This window comes from Coturnix japonica, chromosome 31 (assembly GCF_054131305.1).
Source record: "Coturnix japonica strain WE chromosome 31, WE-NBRP24, whole genome shotgun sequence".
NCBI lineage: Eukaryota > Metazoa > Chordata > Aves > Galliformes > Phasianidae > Coturnix > Coturnix japonica.
In genome coordinates this window covers 5874865-5895172 of record NC_140693.1, presented here as the reverse complement: position 1 = coordinate 5895172, position 20308 = coordinate 5874865, and the positions used below count along the sequence as shown (strand labels likewise).

The 20308-nt window shown below is 41.7% G+C and overlaps 1 protein-coding gene across 4 annotated transcripts; it reads right to left on the bottom strand.

The window, feature by feature from the left end:
* Nucleotides 1–1572: 1572 nt before the first annotated feature.
* On the bottom strand, nucleotides 1573–19539 carry LOC146755706 (pre-mRNA cleavage complex 2 protein Pcf11-like). Of its 4 annotated transcripts, none has more exons than XM_085525393.1 (16): nucleotides 19117–19539; nucleotides 15786–15911; nucleotides 13497–13685; nucleotides 12888–13079; nucleotides 10863–11971; nucleotides 10402–10591; nucleotides 9675–10314; nucleotides 7869–9181; nucleotides 6840–6927; nucleotides 6041–6163; nucleotides 5407–5512; nucleotides 4926–5109; nucleotides 4405–4527; nucleotides 3814–3906; nucleotides 3105–3140; nucleotides 1573–2406 (listed from the first exon to the last, which is right to left on the bottom strand). In XM_085525393.1, the coding sequence occupies exons 1-16, from the start codon at nucleotides 19303–19305 to the stop codon at nucleotides 2281–2283; spliced, it is 4827 nt and encodes a 1608-aa protein (XP_085381519.1). In that variant the 5' UTR covers nucleotides 19306–19539; the 3' UTR covers nucleotides 1573–2280. The 4 variants fall into 4 exon arrangements, with proteins under 4 accessions (XP_085381519.1, XP_085381517.1, XP_085381518.1 ...); XM_085525391.1 differs by having other exon boundaries at nucleotides 1574–2490; nucleotides 19117–19536; XM_085525392.1 differs by having other exon boundaries at nucleotides 1574–2490; nucleotides 5407–5509; nucleotides 19117–19536.
* Nucleotides 19540–20308: the final 769 nt, after the last annotated feature.

Sequence of the window (20308 nt, the reverse complement as noted above, 5' to 3'; positions counted from 1 at the left end):
ATATTTACTGTTTTTTAATCCAGAACAATTTTGCCCTCTTTTTTCTTCCGGAAGGGGCAATGAACTACAGCTGTGTGCAGGTGGGTGCCAAGCTGCAGCCCCATGGCTCAGGCACCACGAGCACAGCTGGGACTGGAGTTTAATGAACAGCTGTTAACACAAACTCCCTACAAAACACAACTGGTTTTGAGAGCAAGTGATATTTTCCATAAATATTTTCAGTGCACTTTGTTATCAAATGCTTGTTCCCTAGTTGCCCTGTAGAAAGAAGTAGATAAAAGAGTGAGTGTTACAATGGTACTTAACCAGAATTCACCCAAGAAATTACTCAGCCTGAGGGAGGGAGACAGTGTTAGGTTTTCCCTACATCTCCATAACACACAAAAATAAGCCATTGTGGTGCTTTTTGGCAGCAGTTGAAGGGGATGAGGCACAAAACCACACAGTGGGCAAAGACCGAGGTCCTGAGCCCTGTGTGGGGTTATAACCCCATCCCGGCAGTGCCCGTGGGGGTTATGCCACCTTTCTCCGCGTGTTTGGCAAATATCGATTAGTCTGGGGTATTTTAGGTGGGCCCAATACGAAATATGAAGTTAACTAACGGGCAAAACAACTGAGGAGAGCCGGAAAGCGCGGGCACAGCCGCCCCGCGGGCGTCCCCCTCACGGCCGATGGGGGGAAGCGGGACAAGGAGCAGCACAGCCCGGCCCGGCTGTCAGGGGAGGACGCGGGGATAAGGCTGCGGGCGGAGCGGTCTCACTGGCCGGAATAGGGCTGGAGCCGCGTTCTCCTCTTCTTCCAGTCCTTCCCCCACACCGCAGCAGGGTTGCTATGGGCGCAGTCCTTGCAGGAGGAAAATGGCAGGCGGCCATGGCGGCTCAGGGGGACGGGCCCTGCCCCACAGTGATGCGGGAGGTTGCTGTGGCTCCTCTCAGAATCATGAAGGCCATGTCCCTCAGTGCCACAGCACTTCCCCAGCAGCCTGTGCCAATGCATCACTGCTTTTAGACCGGATTTTCCCTATATCAAACCTCTCACTGCAGCCTTACATAAAGGTGTGGGTTATTGCTTGAGGTCTGGTTGTCAAAGTTCACAGCTGATACTTACAACATGCACTGGGATGAATTTGGATTTTCTGAGTACCCGACCGTGCAAGAGCCATCTATCCTAAGACAGTGACATTTCCTCTGACTTTTAGATGAAATCCACCCCTGCCCCTGAAATCCACACCTGGCAAAATGCATTTTTATCCCAAGACAAATACCCTATGACTTATGCACACTTACACTTCCATGCATACATACCTATGCAGCTTACTGCCCATCCCACAAACACACCCAACCACACAAACCCACTACAGAAAGAAAGAGACTGACACAAACATATGCTTCAATTTTATTTATTACATTTAAGAAATATTAACATCTCAGGATATCTGGTTTATCACCTAAATTCAGTCATAAGCAACGAAAAAATTAAAAAAAAAAAAAATTTAAAAAAAAACTTCAAATGAGCATTCTTAGATTCATACCTCCCCTGTAAAGAAAAGTTTGTCCAGCTGTATTAAACTCTTATGTGTGACTAATGGGCAAATTTATCATTGAAGATGTCTCAGCTACCAGGCATCCTGGTTTGTTAATGGTCTGTTGGCACTTGTGTTCACAACTGAGCAACTCTGGTTGCTTTGTTAAATTCTGGCATTTCTACCCAAAACAGTCTTATGGTTACTTGTTTTAACATCTGGATATGTAAAAGATTGTTCAAGTTAAGGTTAAGAAGAAATCTAGGATTTTATCTTGAGAAGTCCCAGCATTGCTTCCCTTGATCACCCGCTTATGAAATAACTGAAGGAAGTTGCTTGCTTTCACTTTTCTGAATCTGATTCAGCAACAGGTTTAAAACTGAGGTCTTTTTATTTCCATTTAAACTGAAAAAAGTACAGAAACGCTGTCTTTGTTTGATGGTGTGCATAAACATTACACTCCCCGTATATAGCAAAAATAGGTTTTATTTATAATTTACATTTCCACAAGTAAAAATTGTACATTTTTTACATATACAATTTCATTCCATTAAATTTTCACGCATCTACAGAATTTTCACATAATGACACCTGAAACAGTGCAGGCAATAAGAAATTTAAATACAAAAATGTATTTATTAACCAAACAGTCGCTGAGGCCCTGCCTCAATTTGAATGCTTTTATTTCCTATAAAAAGTATCTGCTTTCCAGAATTAACACAGGAGCTCTTCTGTAAAAAAAAAAATCAAACCTCATTCTAAACAGACTCATCTGGTTCTGTTTTAACATCTATAGAGGCAGGTGTGCTCTCTTCTGCACAGGCAGCAGGGGTGTCATCAGGTTCTTCTTTCACTTGAGGTGAGTCACAGGACTCATCCGTTTCCTGTTTAACAATGTTCAACATAATATTTAGGGGATCTTCTACAGGGGTCTTGCTGGGAGAGGGTGTGCAATCAAATGATGATGTCTATAAAACAAACATTCACACAGCATTAACACATTGTTCAAACAACCATTTTTTTTTACCTTCTTTTCCTTTCTGTCTCTTTCAAAGCGCAAACACGTGGGCAAGCAGAGCACTCAAAATCCAAACTTCCACTTATTACTTTCTACTTTATCTAATAATACAAAGTTACTATATCATAGCATTACTTTTCCATAATTACTATCAAACGGTATTATCCTCACAGCGATGAAATGCTTAATATGTTACTGTAAAATATTCCCAACTATTCCCCCCACTGTTAGCTCCCAACTCATAACAAATTTAACATATACTAACACTCATTTTCTCCGTTTCTTAAAATTCTTAAGATTACACATGCTAACAATAAAATCATAATGGCTTCACTTTAGTCTCACCTATATAACACGAAAGCTGTCATGGATACATCATAGCTAACTCTAACTATACATTACAAACTTGCCATTCCCAAGGCATTCCCTCTGATTCTTTGCCTAGGCACATGCAAGAGGAACTGATTCTGCAGACCTGCTCTATATAAAGACAGTGATCAAGCAAACAAACTGAAAGCAAAATAGTTTTAAAAAATATATATATGAAAGTAAAGGTTTTCTTACGTTTTGGTAATCTTCATAGCAGGATGGATGGAAAATCTGGAAAATAATTGTTAACCATTTAAATACATTAGGGATACAGTAAAAGCACCAGTCATAAACAGAACAAATCCAAATCACACTATTCCTCCAGGACAACAATGTGTAGAACAAGTATGGTGTCAAATGTGACTGGGAAGATATCTGGTGTATGCTTAGTTAGGAAAAGCCATCATATAAAAACCTTGTTTAGCACAGGGAAATAACTGGACCAAAACCAACACCCACACTCACAGGACATTCACAGAACAGAATGGGTGGAAGGGACATCTGGAGCCAAGCTGCCCAGCACCACATCCTTTGGCTTTTGAAGGCCTCCAAAGAGAAACAGGCTCCACCACTGGGCTCTTTCCAGCACGGTCTCTCTTGTAATGAGGGGCCCAGAAGTGGACCCAGTAATTTAGGCAGACTCAACAATGCTAAGTAGAGAAGATCACCTTCATTCATCCTTTAGCAACATATTACGAGGGAAGCCTATTGTGCCTGTACTAATGATCCCAGGACTTCAAGCATGTCCAAAGGTTGAGATATTTATACAACTAGAAGCAGGAAAACTAACAGGGGAGTCCTTCAGAAAAGATGGGTCACTGTGGTCTATTTCTGTAATTCTTCTCTTATGCTTTTGTTTTGCTTTTTAAATATAAATGAGTGCCACGTAACAAGATTGGATTACCTTCTCATGCATTCTGATAGCATTCTTTAGATGCCACTCTTCCTCTTCCTCATCCCAGTACTGCTCAAACTGCTCCCGGCAGATTTCACACCTCTGAAAGTTATTGAAGTAACATGATAGATACATGGTGTTATTAAAGCCATTACTGAACATCAACATCAAGAACTTGGCTAGTAACAGTCACATATATATATACATTAAGATAACACGAAAACTACATTTTACCTCCACGCTTCCAAAATATCTTTAAGAAAATGTTAATAGAAATTATTTGAGTACAGTTGGTAGAATGAGCAACAACATTTGTCAATTGAAAAAGTTAAGTCTTGTCCCTTTAACAAGGAAGTCTCAGCAAGACACTCTGTAACAATCTAATGCTGTTTTACTGTCAATTAAGACAATCTGGTGCAGGGATTTAGTTTATTTCATGGCATCTTCCAAAACTCAACTCTGAGTTAGAGTGAGAACTGCACAAAGCATTAACACCCTTCACACTTCTCTGCAAAATAAACAGCGACCTCTGAGAACAAGGCACAAGACTTGAATCTACTTACAGACCATATGGGTTACAGCAGGAAAACTGGAACTCACCTCAACTGCTCCAGCTGGTCCAGCAGGCACACTCTGAAACTGCTTTTCTTTTGCAGCTTTTTCAAAGAACTGGCTTTTTGCACGCTCCTCTAGGTCAGCTATTTCTTCAAACTCAATCCAATCCTAAGGACAAGAATTCAATCACAATCACAAACAGCCAGAAATCATTAAAAAATACGTTTGGAAAAAAAAAAAAGAAGAAGAAAAATGGAATCCCTGAAGTAACAGATATAATCAGCCTTAGTTCGTTAAACTGAAACAGTCTGTGAAAGGCCATTATACTTCAACTTCCATTTCATTCTTAGTCCAACCAAAGCAGTACGGATAACTCCAAGCTGCTTATTGTTCACCACATAACAGCCTTTTCTTTTGGCAAGTATGTCTGATATATCAAGTAGTTTTCATACATCACTGATCACCAAACTCCAATGGTAATACAACTTCAATCTCAATCCCACTCCATGTATGTGAAACACCAAACCCAGCCCTAATTAACAAGGCCCAGGTCCTGCATTGCTCACCGTTACGCTGTAGTACCACCTTCTGTGTGTAATTTTTCGGCGAACGTCTTCTTTCGAACGGTTCTGGCGATAGTGCCAATCTAAATGGTCTGCATAAACGTCTGTCTTTGAAGTAGTAAATCTCATTCCACACGAGCAGCACTGAATTCCAGTGTATAGTCGATTTATAACACTATCATAACGCCTAGAAAAACAAAAAGAAGTTAACATTTCTTTGGAAAGAAATTGGAAGTTCCTCAGTAAGTTGTTTCAAGTGACCTCAGGAGTAGAAGAAAAGCATGATTGTCCTATAAGGTTAAAGCATTTGACAGTCAAAGCATTCATGTAAGTACATTAAAAAGCATTCAAATAAGCATGAACTACTCACAGTGAACACACTAGCATTGTTATATCACACCTACTCAATTGCCTTGGATTAACCGCCTAGATACCACCATGCCATTATTCCTAGTGCAGAGTAAGCTCATGCTGCAATACGCACTGACTGAGTTCTTCAACTTTAAAGTTCGTGAGGTCTGGGACATCGTGATCACCCTGGTCATCATCCTTCTCTTCAGCAGCTGGCTGCGCCGATGTTTCATTCGCTTCTTTAAAAGAAAGAATTTCATCAAAATTTCAGCTCATTTTCAGAACAAAATAAGGTGCACCTGGATATTATTTTTATTCAAATACTAATAAATATAATCTGACTACATTAACCTGAATGTGCATAAGAGCTGAGTCAGTCTCATAGCTTTAAAAAGCGTACAAAAAACAGTATACAACTCCAAATGGCAATTTAACATGACTCTACTTCATCTAAGCTTCTGGCACTAAAATTCAGTATTTAGAGAGAGACAAATATTTCAGAGACTGACAGGAATCTGATTAGAATCACTGACAAGTTATTGAGGTGGGGCACCAAAAAAAAAAAAAAAAAAAGAAACGGAGGCTCTAAATAGCTTAAAAGATACATTTAGAAAGTTAATAATTCACTTTATCACACGCACCAAATGGTTTCCCACAAAGATCCATTTAAGAAAAAAGAATGCAATAGTTCACATAGTTCTTACATTTCACTTTACACTTTAGCTACGCGTAAACTGGTGAGTCAGAATGTAATGAAAGCTACATACGTGCTGAAGTGGAATCCGTTTTTGACAGTTTGAGGATTCCTGTTGACAACAGTTTAGCAAACAATTCGTTGACATCGAGCTGACCAACGTGGTTATCAGGATATGAATGTGGAACTGCTCCTCCTAGGAGAGGGGAAATAAGATCACAACACTCAAGGAAACCAAAGGTTAGCATAAAAAAAAAAAATCACCTCCATCAGCATTTCACAACACTCTTTTCCTTCTACCCCTTTTTACTTCCATTTTTAACTTCAATCTACTCATCCACTTCAGTTTGCCTCATACGCAGCCTTTGCCTCATTTCTGCCCCTACAACTTCCTTCCTAATGTGTTTTGAAATGCCATCTACCTGTTTTCTACTGAAATTCCCATGGAAAACGTAGTATTTTCTTGTTCTGTGCTTAAAGATCTCATGAGAATCCATCTACTTGTATCATTTACAACTTGATACAAGACTTTTATTACTAACAATTAATATAGTGGGAATGTGTATTCAGCCTGGCCAATTGAGGTGCCCTTCTGCTATGTGAAAAGCAATCCAAAAATTGGTTTCAGTGGTTCTGTTTTGTTTTAAAGTGTAACTACATACCAAAACCACGCAGTTAAAGCACTCACTGCTTGAGAGAAACCCCTGGAGAGATGACAGTACTCCTGAAACGCCACCTACTGCCATCTCACAGAGAAGGATGCCCTTTAGTGTACAAGGACCCACGGCACCATCACCGTACAGCACTAATTTTTGTGGTCATGAACAGAGAACAGTCCAAAGGACACAGAAGGAAGTTAACTATTACAGTACCTGCAGGGTTCTGAACAAAGCTTCCAGGATTTGGTAGATACTGTTGACCTTGGCCATAAGGTCCTGTCTGAGCAGACATGTGCGAAACCTGTAAAATTAAGCATTTAAGCAATCTTGGCAAGGCAATTTGTTTTTAATTATTCCATCATTAACCTCTACACACTTCTCAGTACAAACTTTTCTTCTACTTGCGCATCCTTCAAGCACATTTTCCACTTAAAGTATTTCAAAGCAATCCTTTTCACCAAAAAAAAGGGCTAATAGCAAAAGAAACTGGTAAACGTTCACCAAGATCACAATGAGGTTTTATCTAATAACTGAGATAGTACCCATGACATGAAATGCATCCTGAAAGATGGATTTTCAGCAAGCCAGCTGCAAGAAACTTCAGAAAGAAAATAAATTTTTACAGCACGCTTGTAGTATGTCCCCTACAACCTCCAATCTACTGGGAGAACAGACATTGTTTTCACTGATTTACAATTACTTTCTCCTTTAGAAGAGAGCGCTTCCAAGAAGCAAACGCAAGGACAACTGACACCATAAAGCCTGCCAGTGCCATGATCATTCTTCAGAAGCCATAGCTTAAAAGCCTGCATCTTTCTCAACTGCTCCCAAGTTATGGTTGTCTCCAAAAAGACTGCAATTATTTTGGTTCATTTTAATTCTAAACCTCTCAGAAAAAGTAATTACGTATATTCGCTTCAATAATCTCTCATGATTTGTAGGTAACATGCTTTGTGTAAGAGAAAACATCGCATTCTTCCTATTACTTAATTCATTTTCAAATAAAAGATACTGATGTCAGTGCAATATCCTCAGCTATAAAATGGTTGCAAAGAACTGGCTTTTAATTTCTAAAAACAAAGACTTAACAAATAGCAATGCCTGCCCCTTTTTCCTTGAATCATCCAGATACTACTTAAGGGTATTTTTAGTCTGCAAAAAAATGCTTTTAGAGGAAAAACTGCTAATTTTCTACACAAGAATACTTCTCTAAGTAAATTATTTACTAGAATCAGTTCTTACCTGATGACCTCCCATTGACATATTATTGAAGTTTCCGTATTGTGAACCTTGAAGTTTGTCATCAAAGTAATGTCCGGATGCTCTCAATGCAAAATTCTGTGCTCCTGGGCCAGCTGGCCCACTGAAATTTGGTCCTAGTGAACTGTCAAACATTTCAGGCCTTTGGAACTGCATTCCATGAGCTGGTCCGCTGTAGCCCTGTCTGGGATGGTCAACAAACGGACCACTTTGTCCATATGGCGACATCTCTAATCGTGAGGCAGGATGGCTAGCTATATTTTCAAAACGTGAACCATGAAGGCCAAGGGGCAGGTCAAATCTTGAGGCAGGCTGGTGAGGGCCATCAAATCTTTGAGGTATGGCTGCATCAAATCGTGGCTGTGCGGGCTGGCCAGGAGCCCTTTCAAATCTTGGGCCGGGCTGTCCATGAATTCCATAAAATCTTTGCAAAAGAGACAGTTGTCCAGGTTGACCATCAAAGCCAGCATGACAGCCATCAAATCTCGGACCGGTCCGTCCCATAGGACCATCAAATCTAAGTCCACCAACGCCCTGGTGCACTGGTCCATCAATCAACCTGGGCCCTACACCTGGCTGCCCATGTGGCCCCTCAAATCTGAGGCCGCTTCCAGGTTGACCATGGGGCCCCAATGGCTGTAAATGCGGACCCTCAAACCTGAGACCACCTTGACCATGAGGCCCCAAGGGCTGACCATGAGGTCCCTCAAACCTGAGACCACCTGAAGGCTGACCACGGGGTCCCTCAAACCTGAGACCAACTCCAGGTCCTTTGAATCTAGGACCACCAACAGGCTGGCCTGCAGGCCCCTCAAACCGCAATGGTCCAAGAGGTCCCTCAAGCCTCAAAGGACCTTCCCCACCAACCTGTCCGTGAGGTCCTTCAAACCTGAGAGCCCCTGCCAGCTGCCCTGGTGGCCCATCAAATCTTAGGGATCCAGCTCCCCCTGCTCCTGCCAGGGGCCCATCAAACTGAGAAGCACCTGCCCCCACCAAAGGGCCCTCAAATCTCAGAGCAGCTTGTCCAGTCGGTCCATCAATTCTAGAACTTGAACCAGCAGTAGGGCTATCGATAAAAGGACTTCCTTGTCCATCTGCCCCAACTCTTGCAGCAGATGGTCTAGATGAGCCATCAAATAAAGGTCTGTCTTCCATTAGTGCACTTATTCTCGGCTTTGCTTCTATGCCTCCAAATCTTGACCCTGGACTGTCAGGAAATGGTTCTTTATCTGGATCTTCGTATCTAGCTCTTTTGAAACGTTCATTGAATGGTGATCTTGGTTCATCTCGAACACCTGAAAGAGGAGAAAATAAAAGATAAGGCACTGTACAGAGAAGGACCTAGGTGTCCTGGTGGACAAAAGGTTGACCATGTATCAACAGTAGGCCCTTGTGGCCAACGAGACCAATGATAAACCTAGAGTGCGTTAAAAAGAGCACGGCCAGCAGGTCAAGGGAATAATAGATGAGGTCAGGCTCTTTTCAGCAGTGCTCAGCGACAAGATAAGGTGCAATGGGAACCAAACTGTAACATAGAAAGTTCCATAAAAACATAAAGAAAAAAGACAAAACACTTTACTCTGAGGGTTAAAGAGCACTGGAACGAACTGCCCAGAAAGGTTTTCCTTCTCCAGAGATAATCATAATCTGCCCAGACACTTTCCTACTCTAAGGTACTTGCTTTAGCACTGGGGCGTTGGACTATGTATCTCCTACAACTCAACAATAACTACTTGCAAAAAGATTGCAAATTATTTGACATCTGTAAAATAAGGCAAAAATACATACCAGATTTCCCAAGCAGCTGTCTTTCTTCACGGTTATCAAACCTACAGACTGCATCACCATCGATCTTCTGGAACTCTGTTGTACCTTTTCCCTGCTGTCTGAGAGCATCTCTGAATTCATCTGATTCTCCCCAGTTGTCGTAAGGGTCGAAGTTTTTTGAACCTCTTCCTCCTTTACTAGCATTTTGTTCCTCAAGCCTTTGTCGACCCTCCAGAGGTGAAAGGTTATCAGCAAAGGGTCTGCTGGTGCCACTTACAGGAGAGTGCCATCTTGATCTTTCTCCAAAGGGTTCTTTTCTTTCAAACTGCACTCCACACTTTGCTTTCCCTTGCTCACAGTTCACAGAGAGCAATGCATCAGGTACATGATAATCCAAAATATCATCAGGATCCAAGAGATCAAGTCTTGACAATGAATGCTGAACTTGTGTCCTCTTCAGTTTAGTTTTATGCTCATAGTATGTTAACTCCGCATCCGACAGAAGAGGCTTCCTTTTCAAAGAGCCTTTTTCATCTGTAGGGCTATCCCACACATTACATCTGTGCTTTCCTTCCTGGTACTGGAACAGCTGTAGAATCTGATGAGCTACCACAAGGAACTTGTCTTGTGTTATTTCACCAGATGCTAAGCGGTCATTGGCCTGTAACATAAAGTTTGGATTTCTAAGAAGAAAAGCAAAGCACAACTATATCCAAGACACCTCTACAAATCAATCAATCAGTATTACCTTTTTAAGTAATTCTCTCTTGCTTGCAGACGTCAGTTCTTTGGGAATTTGCAAATTGGCATCCACACTTAACCGGTGTTGCTGTTTCGGTGCTCGGGGTGACAGAATTCCTTTAGCAGCAGGCCAGTTTTCTCGGTGTTGTTGGTGAGGGGGTTTACCAACTGCTTGGTGTTCTTCAGTCTGCTGAGAGCTGTGAATAGGAACACGTTTAAAACACAAGTTAGTTATTTATTCAGGATGTATTACATCTCTATCAGAACCGATCATGGTAAAACATCACTATCGATTTAGAAAGTATGCATAATTGCCATTTTTTACTACAAGCAAATTATGAATCTCAATCAAGAACTTCTGTCAGCATGGGCTGTCTGAATGTTTCCTCCCAAACCTAACTGTACTTCAGCCAAGAGCAGAATTTCCACTTACTTCAGAGAGAATTTGTTTGAAATATGGTAACTTACTATTTATTTTCCTCCCAACCGGGTTTCCACCTCTTGCCTGCTTTGGATCCCTGCCAATTCTCTGCATTCTCCTTTGGATCAGGAGAACCTTTTGTAGAATGCTGGCTTGCTGTTTCTTGGGGCCTGTCTTCTTGGCTTTTTTTCACCCTCCTTGGATCTCGCACCTCTTGTTTAACATTTCGCTTATTAGAATTTCTTTCATCTCTTGCCCCTTGTGAGGCTTCTTCAGCAGGAGACTGTTCAGCGCCAATCTGGCATATCTTTCCAATTTTAGGAGTTGAAGAAGTGGGAGATAAACTCCTGAGTCTTCTTTTGGGTGATCTCCTCTCTCTTCGTTTTGGAGAATGTGTAGATGGTGACCGTGACTTAGGAGAACGGGATCGTGACCGTTTTCTATTACTGGATCTCCCTTGTTTTCCACCCTGTTTTTCTGATTCTTCTGTAGTCACATCTTGTTTCTGGACAACACCATTAATTGTTTTATTCCTGCTGCCTACTGGTCTATGCTCAGATGTCTTATGCTCATCTTTTTCTTTTTTCTCTGTATTTCTCCTCTTTTCTTTCACCTCATCCCCTTTGCTCTCTGGCTTTTCTTGAAGATGTTTTTTCAGTCTTGGATCCCGTTTACTCATTTCAGATACTTTTGTGCTTTCAGATTCTTGGGTTTTAGTATCTTTAGTATTGGGAAGCTTGTTTTTCAAAGGAGATGGAGATTTAGACTTCGTTTCCAACTGATCAGGTTCTTTCTTTTGTGGTTTTTCACCTGCTTTCATTTTCTCTGGCTTTGTTGAGCTTTGTTTTTCAGACTGGGATGTTTTGCTCGCCTTGGTATCAGACTGACCAGATGCGCTTGGTGGAAATTCTTTCCTATGGGACTGATCTTTAGCATGAGAAGAATGTTGTGACATTCTATTAAGTCGAGGATCTCTATTTACTATTTTGACATCGTGAAGTGGAGGACTTGGGGATGGTTTGATCTTCTCAGACTGTAACGAAGCCTGAGTAGGCGTCTTAACGGCCATGTGAGGTGTCTGGGACACATGTGGCTTGGAAGGTGCTGGAACTGAAGGTATAGAAGATGATCCTTGCTGAACACTAAGAGAAACAGCCTGAAATAAGGTGACAAGAAAAAAAAATAGCATTAATCTGTGTGATACAACACCTGCACAGAGATGATCATGTTCTGTTTTGAAAACAAAGATGAAAATAGAAATGTTTTGAAGTAGTTATCAGACTAATCCATTTAACTGAAAATGACCCATTCATTCCTCATCGCAGCAATTAAAATAACATAGTACCAACACAAAAGGCGAAGATCAAGTACAAAGTCAATACTACAAGGTCAACGCAGCAAAAAAAATCAACGAAAGCACACCTCAATACAGCTTTAGTTTTTCTATACATTCCTCATTTCCAAGACAACTAAACGGCCAAGCATGTTTATATATTTTCATTTCTACACTTCTACGATATTTCACTTTAGTATCATCAACTTTCAACACAAGATGACTTTCAATTATGAATGTAAAAACAAAACAGGTTTAACTGCCACCGCCTTCAGATTGTGACAGCCACCACCCTCAATGTCACCCTCAGATTGTGACATCAAACCAACCTGACGTAATGAAGACACCAACCTGACGTAAAGAAGAAACTGCCTTGACATTTCCAACAATCAGGATTCCCCGTTCCTTATGGAAATACTCAATTTTCTAAGCACAAATGTATTCAAAAAAAGCCTTGTTTATGGTGAGCCACAAAAAGAGGTGGAAGACACATCACAGGTAGACATAATTTTCAAGATGAGAACAAAAGACCACAAACATTTTTAATCTGTTCTGAATGTAATCCTTAAGATTTTTATGTAACAATTACTGGTCTAGAGGACCAGATCAACTTGCACTACTCTAGTCCTAAAACAGCTCCTCTTGTCTAAACTTAACTGCAGTTACCAGTATAGACGCTAAGGTACGACCAAACAAAGTGAGACCAAACTATGGACCATTCACCAACTATCCTACTCACCAACTGTGCTTTAGTCTGTTCCAACTCCAGCTCTAACTTTTTTTGCTGAAGTTCTAACAACTGTTTTTGCTTCACAAGCAATTGCTGCCTTATCAGTTGCTCCTGTGTCAAATTCTTTTGTATTTCTGGAACAGCTGGAGGAGTAGAGGCACCAGAAGTGACAGCAGAGGTAGATGCAGTAGATTCCTCTGGCTAAAAAATAGAACATAAGGTTACATTCAACATCTTAATGGATCCAGCTAACTCCATCTCTCTTAACTGCTAGTGTGATACAAAACTGGGACTTAGCTTGCACAAGTTAATGACTGCATTTTTTATGCAAAATACAAACAAAACAATTTCTGCTCCTCTAGGAATTGCCTACTGTCATAGGATTAACTGTGCCACCATGACAGAATATGGCATTTAACATAAATGTTTGGAAATCTAGAATTCAAGTTATAAATACTTACAATAAGCCCCTTAAATACTGAGTCCATAAATTCCTCTTGCCTGTCTCCAGAGATCAGATGCTTTATTCTTATCACACTACGTTTGTCAAAAGCAGCATACAAACAACAAAAACAACACGTACTGCCATCTGTTCATACAGTAGGTATAGAGACTTACCGATTTATTTAAAAACTTAGGATTCACATGGATGCTAGAAGTATTCACATTTAGGGGCAGAGGTTTAATTGGCCAAGCAGGATCTAATGAGTTGACTCTGACGTCAAGTGCATACAGTTTCTTCAAAGGAAAAATATCGTCCCATGTGGAGCGTAATTTAAATAAACTTTTCCTAGTATTTGCATCCACCTAAAACAATAAAACAATTCTATGGCTTGTTAAGTTAATATAAAACAACCTATACTTTTCTGTAGAACTTAAGATCTCATATGCTTTATATTCTTACCAAAGTTATCATTTTAACACAACGAACTGGCTACAAAGAACTTGTAAGTGGTGTAGATTGATACATCTACACCAACAGAATCGGTAACAGAAGTTCAAATGCGGACATGTGAAGGTTTAATTGTGTATTACCGTTCTCTGAGAATTTTCTTTCAGCTTTTCCATTACCAAAATTCTCATTTTACTTGGCCAATTTCTGTCAAAAAAAATACAGCGACAAAAATATCCAAAGAAAATGCCTCTGAAACAATACAGTAACTCAAATGTTCGTGCTGAGCGGCACACAGCAACAACAACCAAATCAGAGAACAACAAACTTTCTGAACAGAGAAAGTGTTTTGTTGAGCTGTTTAATCACTGAAGGTTTTTTTCCCCCTAATAAATCCCCCTAATAAATCCAACAAAAGGTGTATGAGTCAAAACGAACTCAAGTACATTTCAGTTCAACTGCAAAATCAGACCCATAAATCAAGCACTAATAGTGCTACAACCCATTTTCTCTTTGCAATCAGATGTAGCAATTAAGCTCAAAACTCACATTAAAGAAAAAATTCAATTAATCTCATAACTCAAGTAGTTAATTTAAACAAATGGAAAACATCTGCTGACAAAACACATGCTGCTGCTAACTCAACCATTACACATTGACCCTTTTTTTTTGGCTTTTCAACCTTTTTCAGGCTACAGTTTTATTTTAGTTGTCACATTAAGACACGTTGTCCAGAAAGTTCAGAAGTTCTTTGAAAAAGAGGGCAGGAACTTCAATAAAAGTAACTCATACTTAGCTAGTATGGGTGGGAGGTGCCTCTACACAACTTTCAGTGTGAGGGTATCAAGTTCACCGCTGCCATGACTGAGCCAGTTTCTGACATCGCTAAGTGTTTAAAGATACCTTCAGTGATCATTTACTGATAAAACAGAATCTCTAGCAATGTCAGGGTGAGAATTTCATCTTGCGATATCATGAGTTATCTAAAGTGACTGACACTTTACATATTGAATATCAATTTAATAGTTCTAGTTAGCTTATTGGACAGTTAACTACAAAACTCAGCAAATGAATTACCCAGAGCTTCAGCTGCAAGTTTAAATGCAACTATGTGAAAGAACACAAACCAATATTGGAAAAATAAGTAAATGCCTGCCTATCTACTCTATACAAAGGAGTTCAATATCTCTGAGCTCACTATTACAATCTACCCCTTATTTAGTCACTCATTGTACACCTGAAAAACAGATATAAAACCTTCTGGGATCACAGATCCTCGCTGCTATGCAATAACAAATACACCAAAGCTCCACTTATCTCATTCAGATGCAGTGCCACTTTGTTATGTTAGGGCATACAGGAAACCACAGAAATTAACCATTAATTCAACTTAAACCCATTCAAGTCCAGTCTTTCAAAAGCCGGACTTGGATTTGCCATTCTCATTGAGGAATAAGCACAATTACTTCACTGGGTTTAAAGACTTAGGAAAAAAAAAAAGTGAATACATTTGGCGGCAATTTTCAACACTGAATGAAATTAAAATGGGTATCTTTAATGTAACAAAGCAATAATATACTCTCACAACCTCCCCCCCTCGCCCATCATGTTTTTTAATCACAGACCACTTGAAGAATATCAGCTGCTAGTGGTATTTGTTGCAATTTAAGCACCCATTTTTCACATCAAAAATTAAGTGAATCAGACAAATCTAACTCAGAGAGCTCAGAAAACCTCTAAGAAACTGATTTTCAATATATTCCTGACACAAAGACTAGGTACTTCCTTAAAAAATAAATCAGCAATTCATAATTAACTGTTCTACTAACTTAACTTACAGGCTTGACAACAGCAGGAATGCCCTTCCACATTATAGATACAGTATTTGCCATTCATAAAAAGCAATTAGTTCTTCTGGTTCGGTACCCAAGAAAACCCAAAGCTGAGAGCATGTATTTATTTTACCAGGAACAACTTTGCTTAAATACAGAACTTTTCTGAAAGTGTAAATATACCTTTTCAAATACACAAATAAATGTTGCAACTAGGTTTTTAGTAAATGCAGTAAGATACTCTCTTCCAACTTTCTTGACAATGGAATCCATAAGGTACATAACAGGAAGCTTCTCTGACGCAGGAGCCTGGAGTAAGAAGAAGAAACTGAGAAGTTTAGTACAACAAAGACATACATTAAACTATATATAAAGGGATTACCAATCCCAGAAATACAGACCTCTCTTTTGGGTTGCCACTATCAACACCAAGGGATTTGCTTGGGATTTTGGTTTTGGTTTATACAAAAACTTAAAAACTTAAATCTGGAAAATCAATACTCAGTTCAAAGTATAACGCGGTGGGTCTACCACAGAGAAAAGGAACAACTTGGGTTAATCCTGTTTGTCTCAAAGCTTTGGGGTGAAAAAAGGGGGGGAAAAAAAAAAAGAAAAAAGAAGCCCACAAGACAGTATTACTGCTAGTGTACTGAGTGCAGCCTTTCAAAACCCACTGGAGAAAGTAACTTGAAATGAGCAGGAAGCCATCGCTAGCACTTCAAGGAACTTCTAAAAAATAGTTTATCACTTGGACCTCCCGAATGCTGCTTTTCTCCATCTCACAGAACACAAATCAGACTTCCTGTGAACAGCCCGAGTTAGAGAACTTTGGTAGTAGCAGATTATACGTTGAACATCACAGTCCTTTCACAAGCCACACGCAGAAAAGGTCACAACTATATCACTGTAATCCAAGGGAACGGAGCAAGCAGTCCCAGTCTCTGATGGCACTTCATGTGTTTGGGAGTAGTTAGAAGTAATCACACAGAAATTAAGGAAGCCTACTTCAAAACGTGACAGCATTAGTTTAGCAGTGCCCTCCTTCCAACATCAGCTACTCAGGTGGCACAGTCTAAGAACCGTGACTTCAAAAGAGTTGGGTTATTTAAGTCTTCATTTTTTGGTAATGTTTATTATGTTCTCTAGCCCACGTTCCAATAACCACACAAATGGAATCCCAGATTTGAACCTCTTGTTTTCAGGTGATCTAGACAGTACCCCCTAAGCAAAGAAAGAGACCCACACAGAGCTAAACCAACAGCAGGGAGGCTCCGCATACCACCAGAACACACAGAATGCTAACGCTGAGCTCATCACCACAGAATTCCCACTCTTCTTTCAAATAACGTATGAAAGCTATTGTTGGAAATGTGTGGCTTTGGTTTTTTTTTATTAGTTTCCTAAAAGATAACTTAAAAAAAAAAAAAAACAACTGAAAATCAAACCATAATCAAACCCCGAGTCACAAACTTGCAAAGAAAAAAAAGATTTTAAAAACCAACTTTGTACACAAAATGGGTCTCAGAAACAAACTCTGCACTATACAATGGTAAATAAAAAGACAAATACATATTTCACACTTTTTATTTACATATTTTTTTATCATAGCAGTCACACATTTCAGAGCCATTTATTCAGTCGTAAAGCAGAGCACTCCAGTTTTACACTAAACAAAACTGTCTCCAGGCAACACTTTTTAAAAGTGGCTTAAGCAAAGGAGAGCACTTTCCCCCCAAAAAAACAACTAAGAAAACTTGCCTTGAATAAACCACAGTCACAAATAGTAACTAAGGCAAAACTAACCATTGATACAAGATTAAAGACAGCTTTCAAAAGAAGGAGGAAAAAAAAATTAAAAACACACTTCAGGGCAGGCTCTAAAACACCCAGAAATGAAGAAATTTGACAGCATTGATATTTATCACATGTTATATACATCCACCACTGCCCTTTAGGAGATATAATGGTGAGATCTATTCGATTATGACGTCACCTCCCCAAGGAATGGCAAAACTTGGTCACTGGTACCATTTAAAACTAGACTGGAAGAGGTCTGTGGAACGCTAAAGAGCCATCCTGCATTGGTAGAAAGACAGATTAAATAATGTAAGAGATCTTTCCCTCCCCAGCATTAAGACAATACAATTCTCACCATTATAAACAGCGATTTAAAGCCAAAGGGGGGAAAAGAAGGCCTATATTAGAGGGAGCCTGGTATTAGAGGGAGCAAGGGAGACAATGGGGAAGGGGTGACTGGCAAGAACACATGGTGGATTGAAGAAATAACCCTTTTCTTACAGAAAGCTGCAATAGAAAGGTACAGTAACCCCCTACCCCACCCCCATCCGTGTTCTGAGGCTGACTGATGTCAGCAACTGCCTGGGTTGGGCTCAGAGGGAGCCTCCTCTTTCCCTTCCTTTTCTATCACAAGGCTTTCAGACGCCATGTTAGGATCCTACAGGCTTTTCTACACAGTCGGGGAGAATTTCTTCTTCCCATCCTCACCAAATCAACCTCGCTAACCAAGACACGTGAAGATAACACAGCACTCGCTTTACTTAGGGCAAACAGCCACCTGCAAGCCAAACGGGTTACCCCAAGCCCACATCGCTTTCTCTAAGCAGAAAACACAAGAATCACCCGACCAGCAACACACACACTTCCCTACTAAGAGCAGATGATCGCCTTTCACCTCAAAACTTCCCTGCAAGATCAGCCCCCCACCCTTACTCCTCCAGTTAATATCTCACTGGGAAAATAACCTTATCTTTCAAACTACAAACGATACTTTAAAATAAATCATTATACTTAGCCTTTCTAAAGCGGACGATTTCCGTGCTATAAACTCAACCTTATTTATATTCCTTCACGCTACCTGGATATAAATTGGGGGGGGGGGGGGGGGTGGACGACAAGAAACCTGCACAAGGTCAGGCTCTCACTAACGAGACTTATAAAATCGTTATCTACGTTAGAAATCGCTAAATTCAACGGTTTTGACACCAGTTTAAAGGGGAAAACTCAGTTCCAAGGGCGAGGCTCTGCCCAGTCACGGCCAGGCCGCCATGTTGCATCTGCTACCGAACCCAAGGGACCCCAACCCGTCCGGGTGCCCTCGGGTCCCCTGTTCCCTACGGGGTGTGGGAATAAGGGGCAGCCCTCAGCCTGGCCAGGAAGGGAGGGGTAAAAGGCCGCTTAGGGGAGGGCCATGCTCCCTGCCGAGCCACGCTGTCCTCCGCTTGCTCCCAACAGCGACCCCCAGGCCTGCTGCCCCCACCCCCCCTCCCTCAGCTCTCCCTGCTCCCCCCATTGCCATCTCTGACCCTGGGAGCACCTCACTTGAGGCCCCGAGCCCTGCTCCCCTTCCCTCCCCCTTCCAGCCTCGGCCCCGCTGCCTCCCTCTCTCGGGCCCTCCTTCTCTCCCTGCCTCCTCCGTCCCTCAGCCCTTTCTCCTGACCCCGGCCGGTCCCCCCAGCAGTATAGGTAGGAGTAGTAGGCAGTTGAATATAAAAACCTTGGCGATTTGCGCCTCGATCAGGGAGACGATGTCCTTGGCGAAGGGCACGTTCTCCTTGGCCAGGATGGTCAGCATGTTGATGTGAGGTTTGCTGTTGAACGTCAGGTCCTCCAACGATGACTGGTAATCGCGGCACACATCCTCCCGGGCCTCGCTGCTACCAGTGCTGCTCTCCGGGGCCGACATGTTCCTCCAACCGGGGCCCGCACCAGGACCCGACCCACCGACCGACGGCCCCCTCTCTGCGATTCCCCTGCCGCCTCCGCCACCGAGCGACGCTTCCCCCCCTCCGCTGCCGCTGGGCTCCTCTACCGCATCCTCCGAGCTGCGTCTCCGCTGCTTAATGACGCTGCTAATGCTGTCCGGATCGCCAATGCGCTTCCGACCGCCACCGGCTCAAGTCTCAACGCTCACAAAATGGCGGCGGCAACTACGGCTCGCAAACCGCTTCCTCCAACCGTTGCGTCATGTGAAATTGGGCTGAGGGAAAAAAGGGGCCGGCAGCTTGGAATGCCCCTTTTGTTCGCTCAGCGCGTCCCCATTGGGTGATGCTCAACCGCTCCGCATGCGATTGGCTCGACCTGAAGAACATGAATGTGATTCGCTGGACCATCTCAATCTACAGATGATTGGTTGCTATGGCCAAAAACCCGCCCTCACCTCTGCGTTCAGACTTACGATTGGTTGTTTTTCCCCACTCCCCTCCTCTAACTCCCTGGGCCAATCCCTCCCGCCTTCCCCTTCAGCCCTCAGTTCTGATTGGTGCTCCGCTGCGATCCTGCCTTTCCTCCTCACCCTCCACAGAGTCACACAGAATCAGTCACAGAATGACCCGGGTTGGAAGGGACCTCAAGGATCATGTAGTTCCAACCCCCTGCCTAGCAGGGCCACCAAACATAAACCTTTACTAGATCAAACATACACATTTACTAGATCAAACATAGATCTTTACTAGAACAGGTTCGCTATTGGCCAGCCGTTGTTGTGGTAACGCGGCTTTCCGTAGTCGTAGTAACAAAGCCTGCTCGTGATATTCTCCCAAAGATAATAATAAAGCTTGTGGAAATAAACTCGGTGGCGAAGTGTTTTCTCCACAGCCCTTCCAAAATGCTGCTCCTTTATGAGGAAACGAAACTGAACTTGATGCCTCTATGAGACAGGCAGGGCAGCCAGGTCTGATAGATAGATA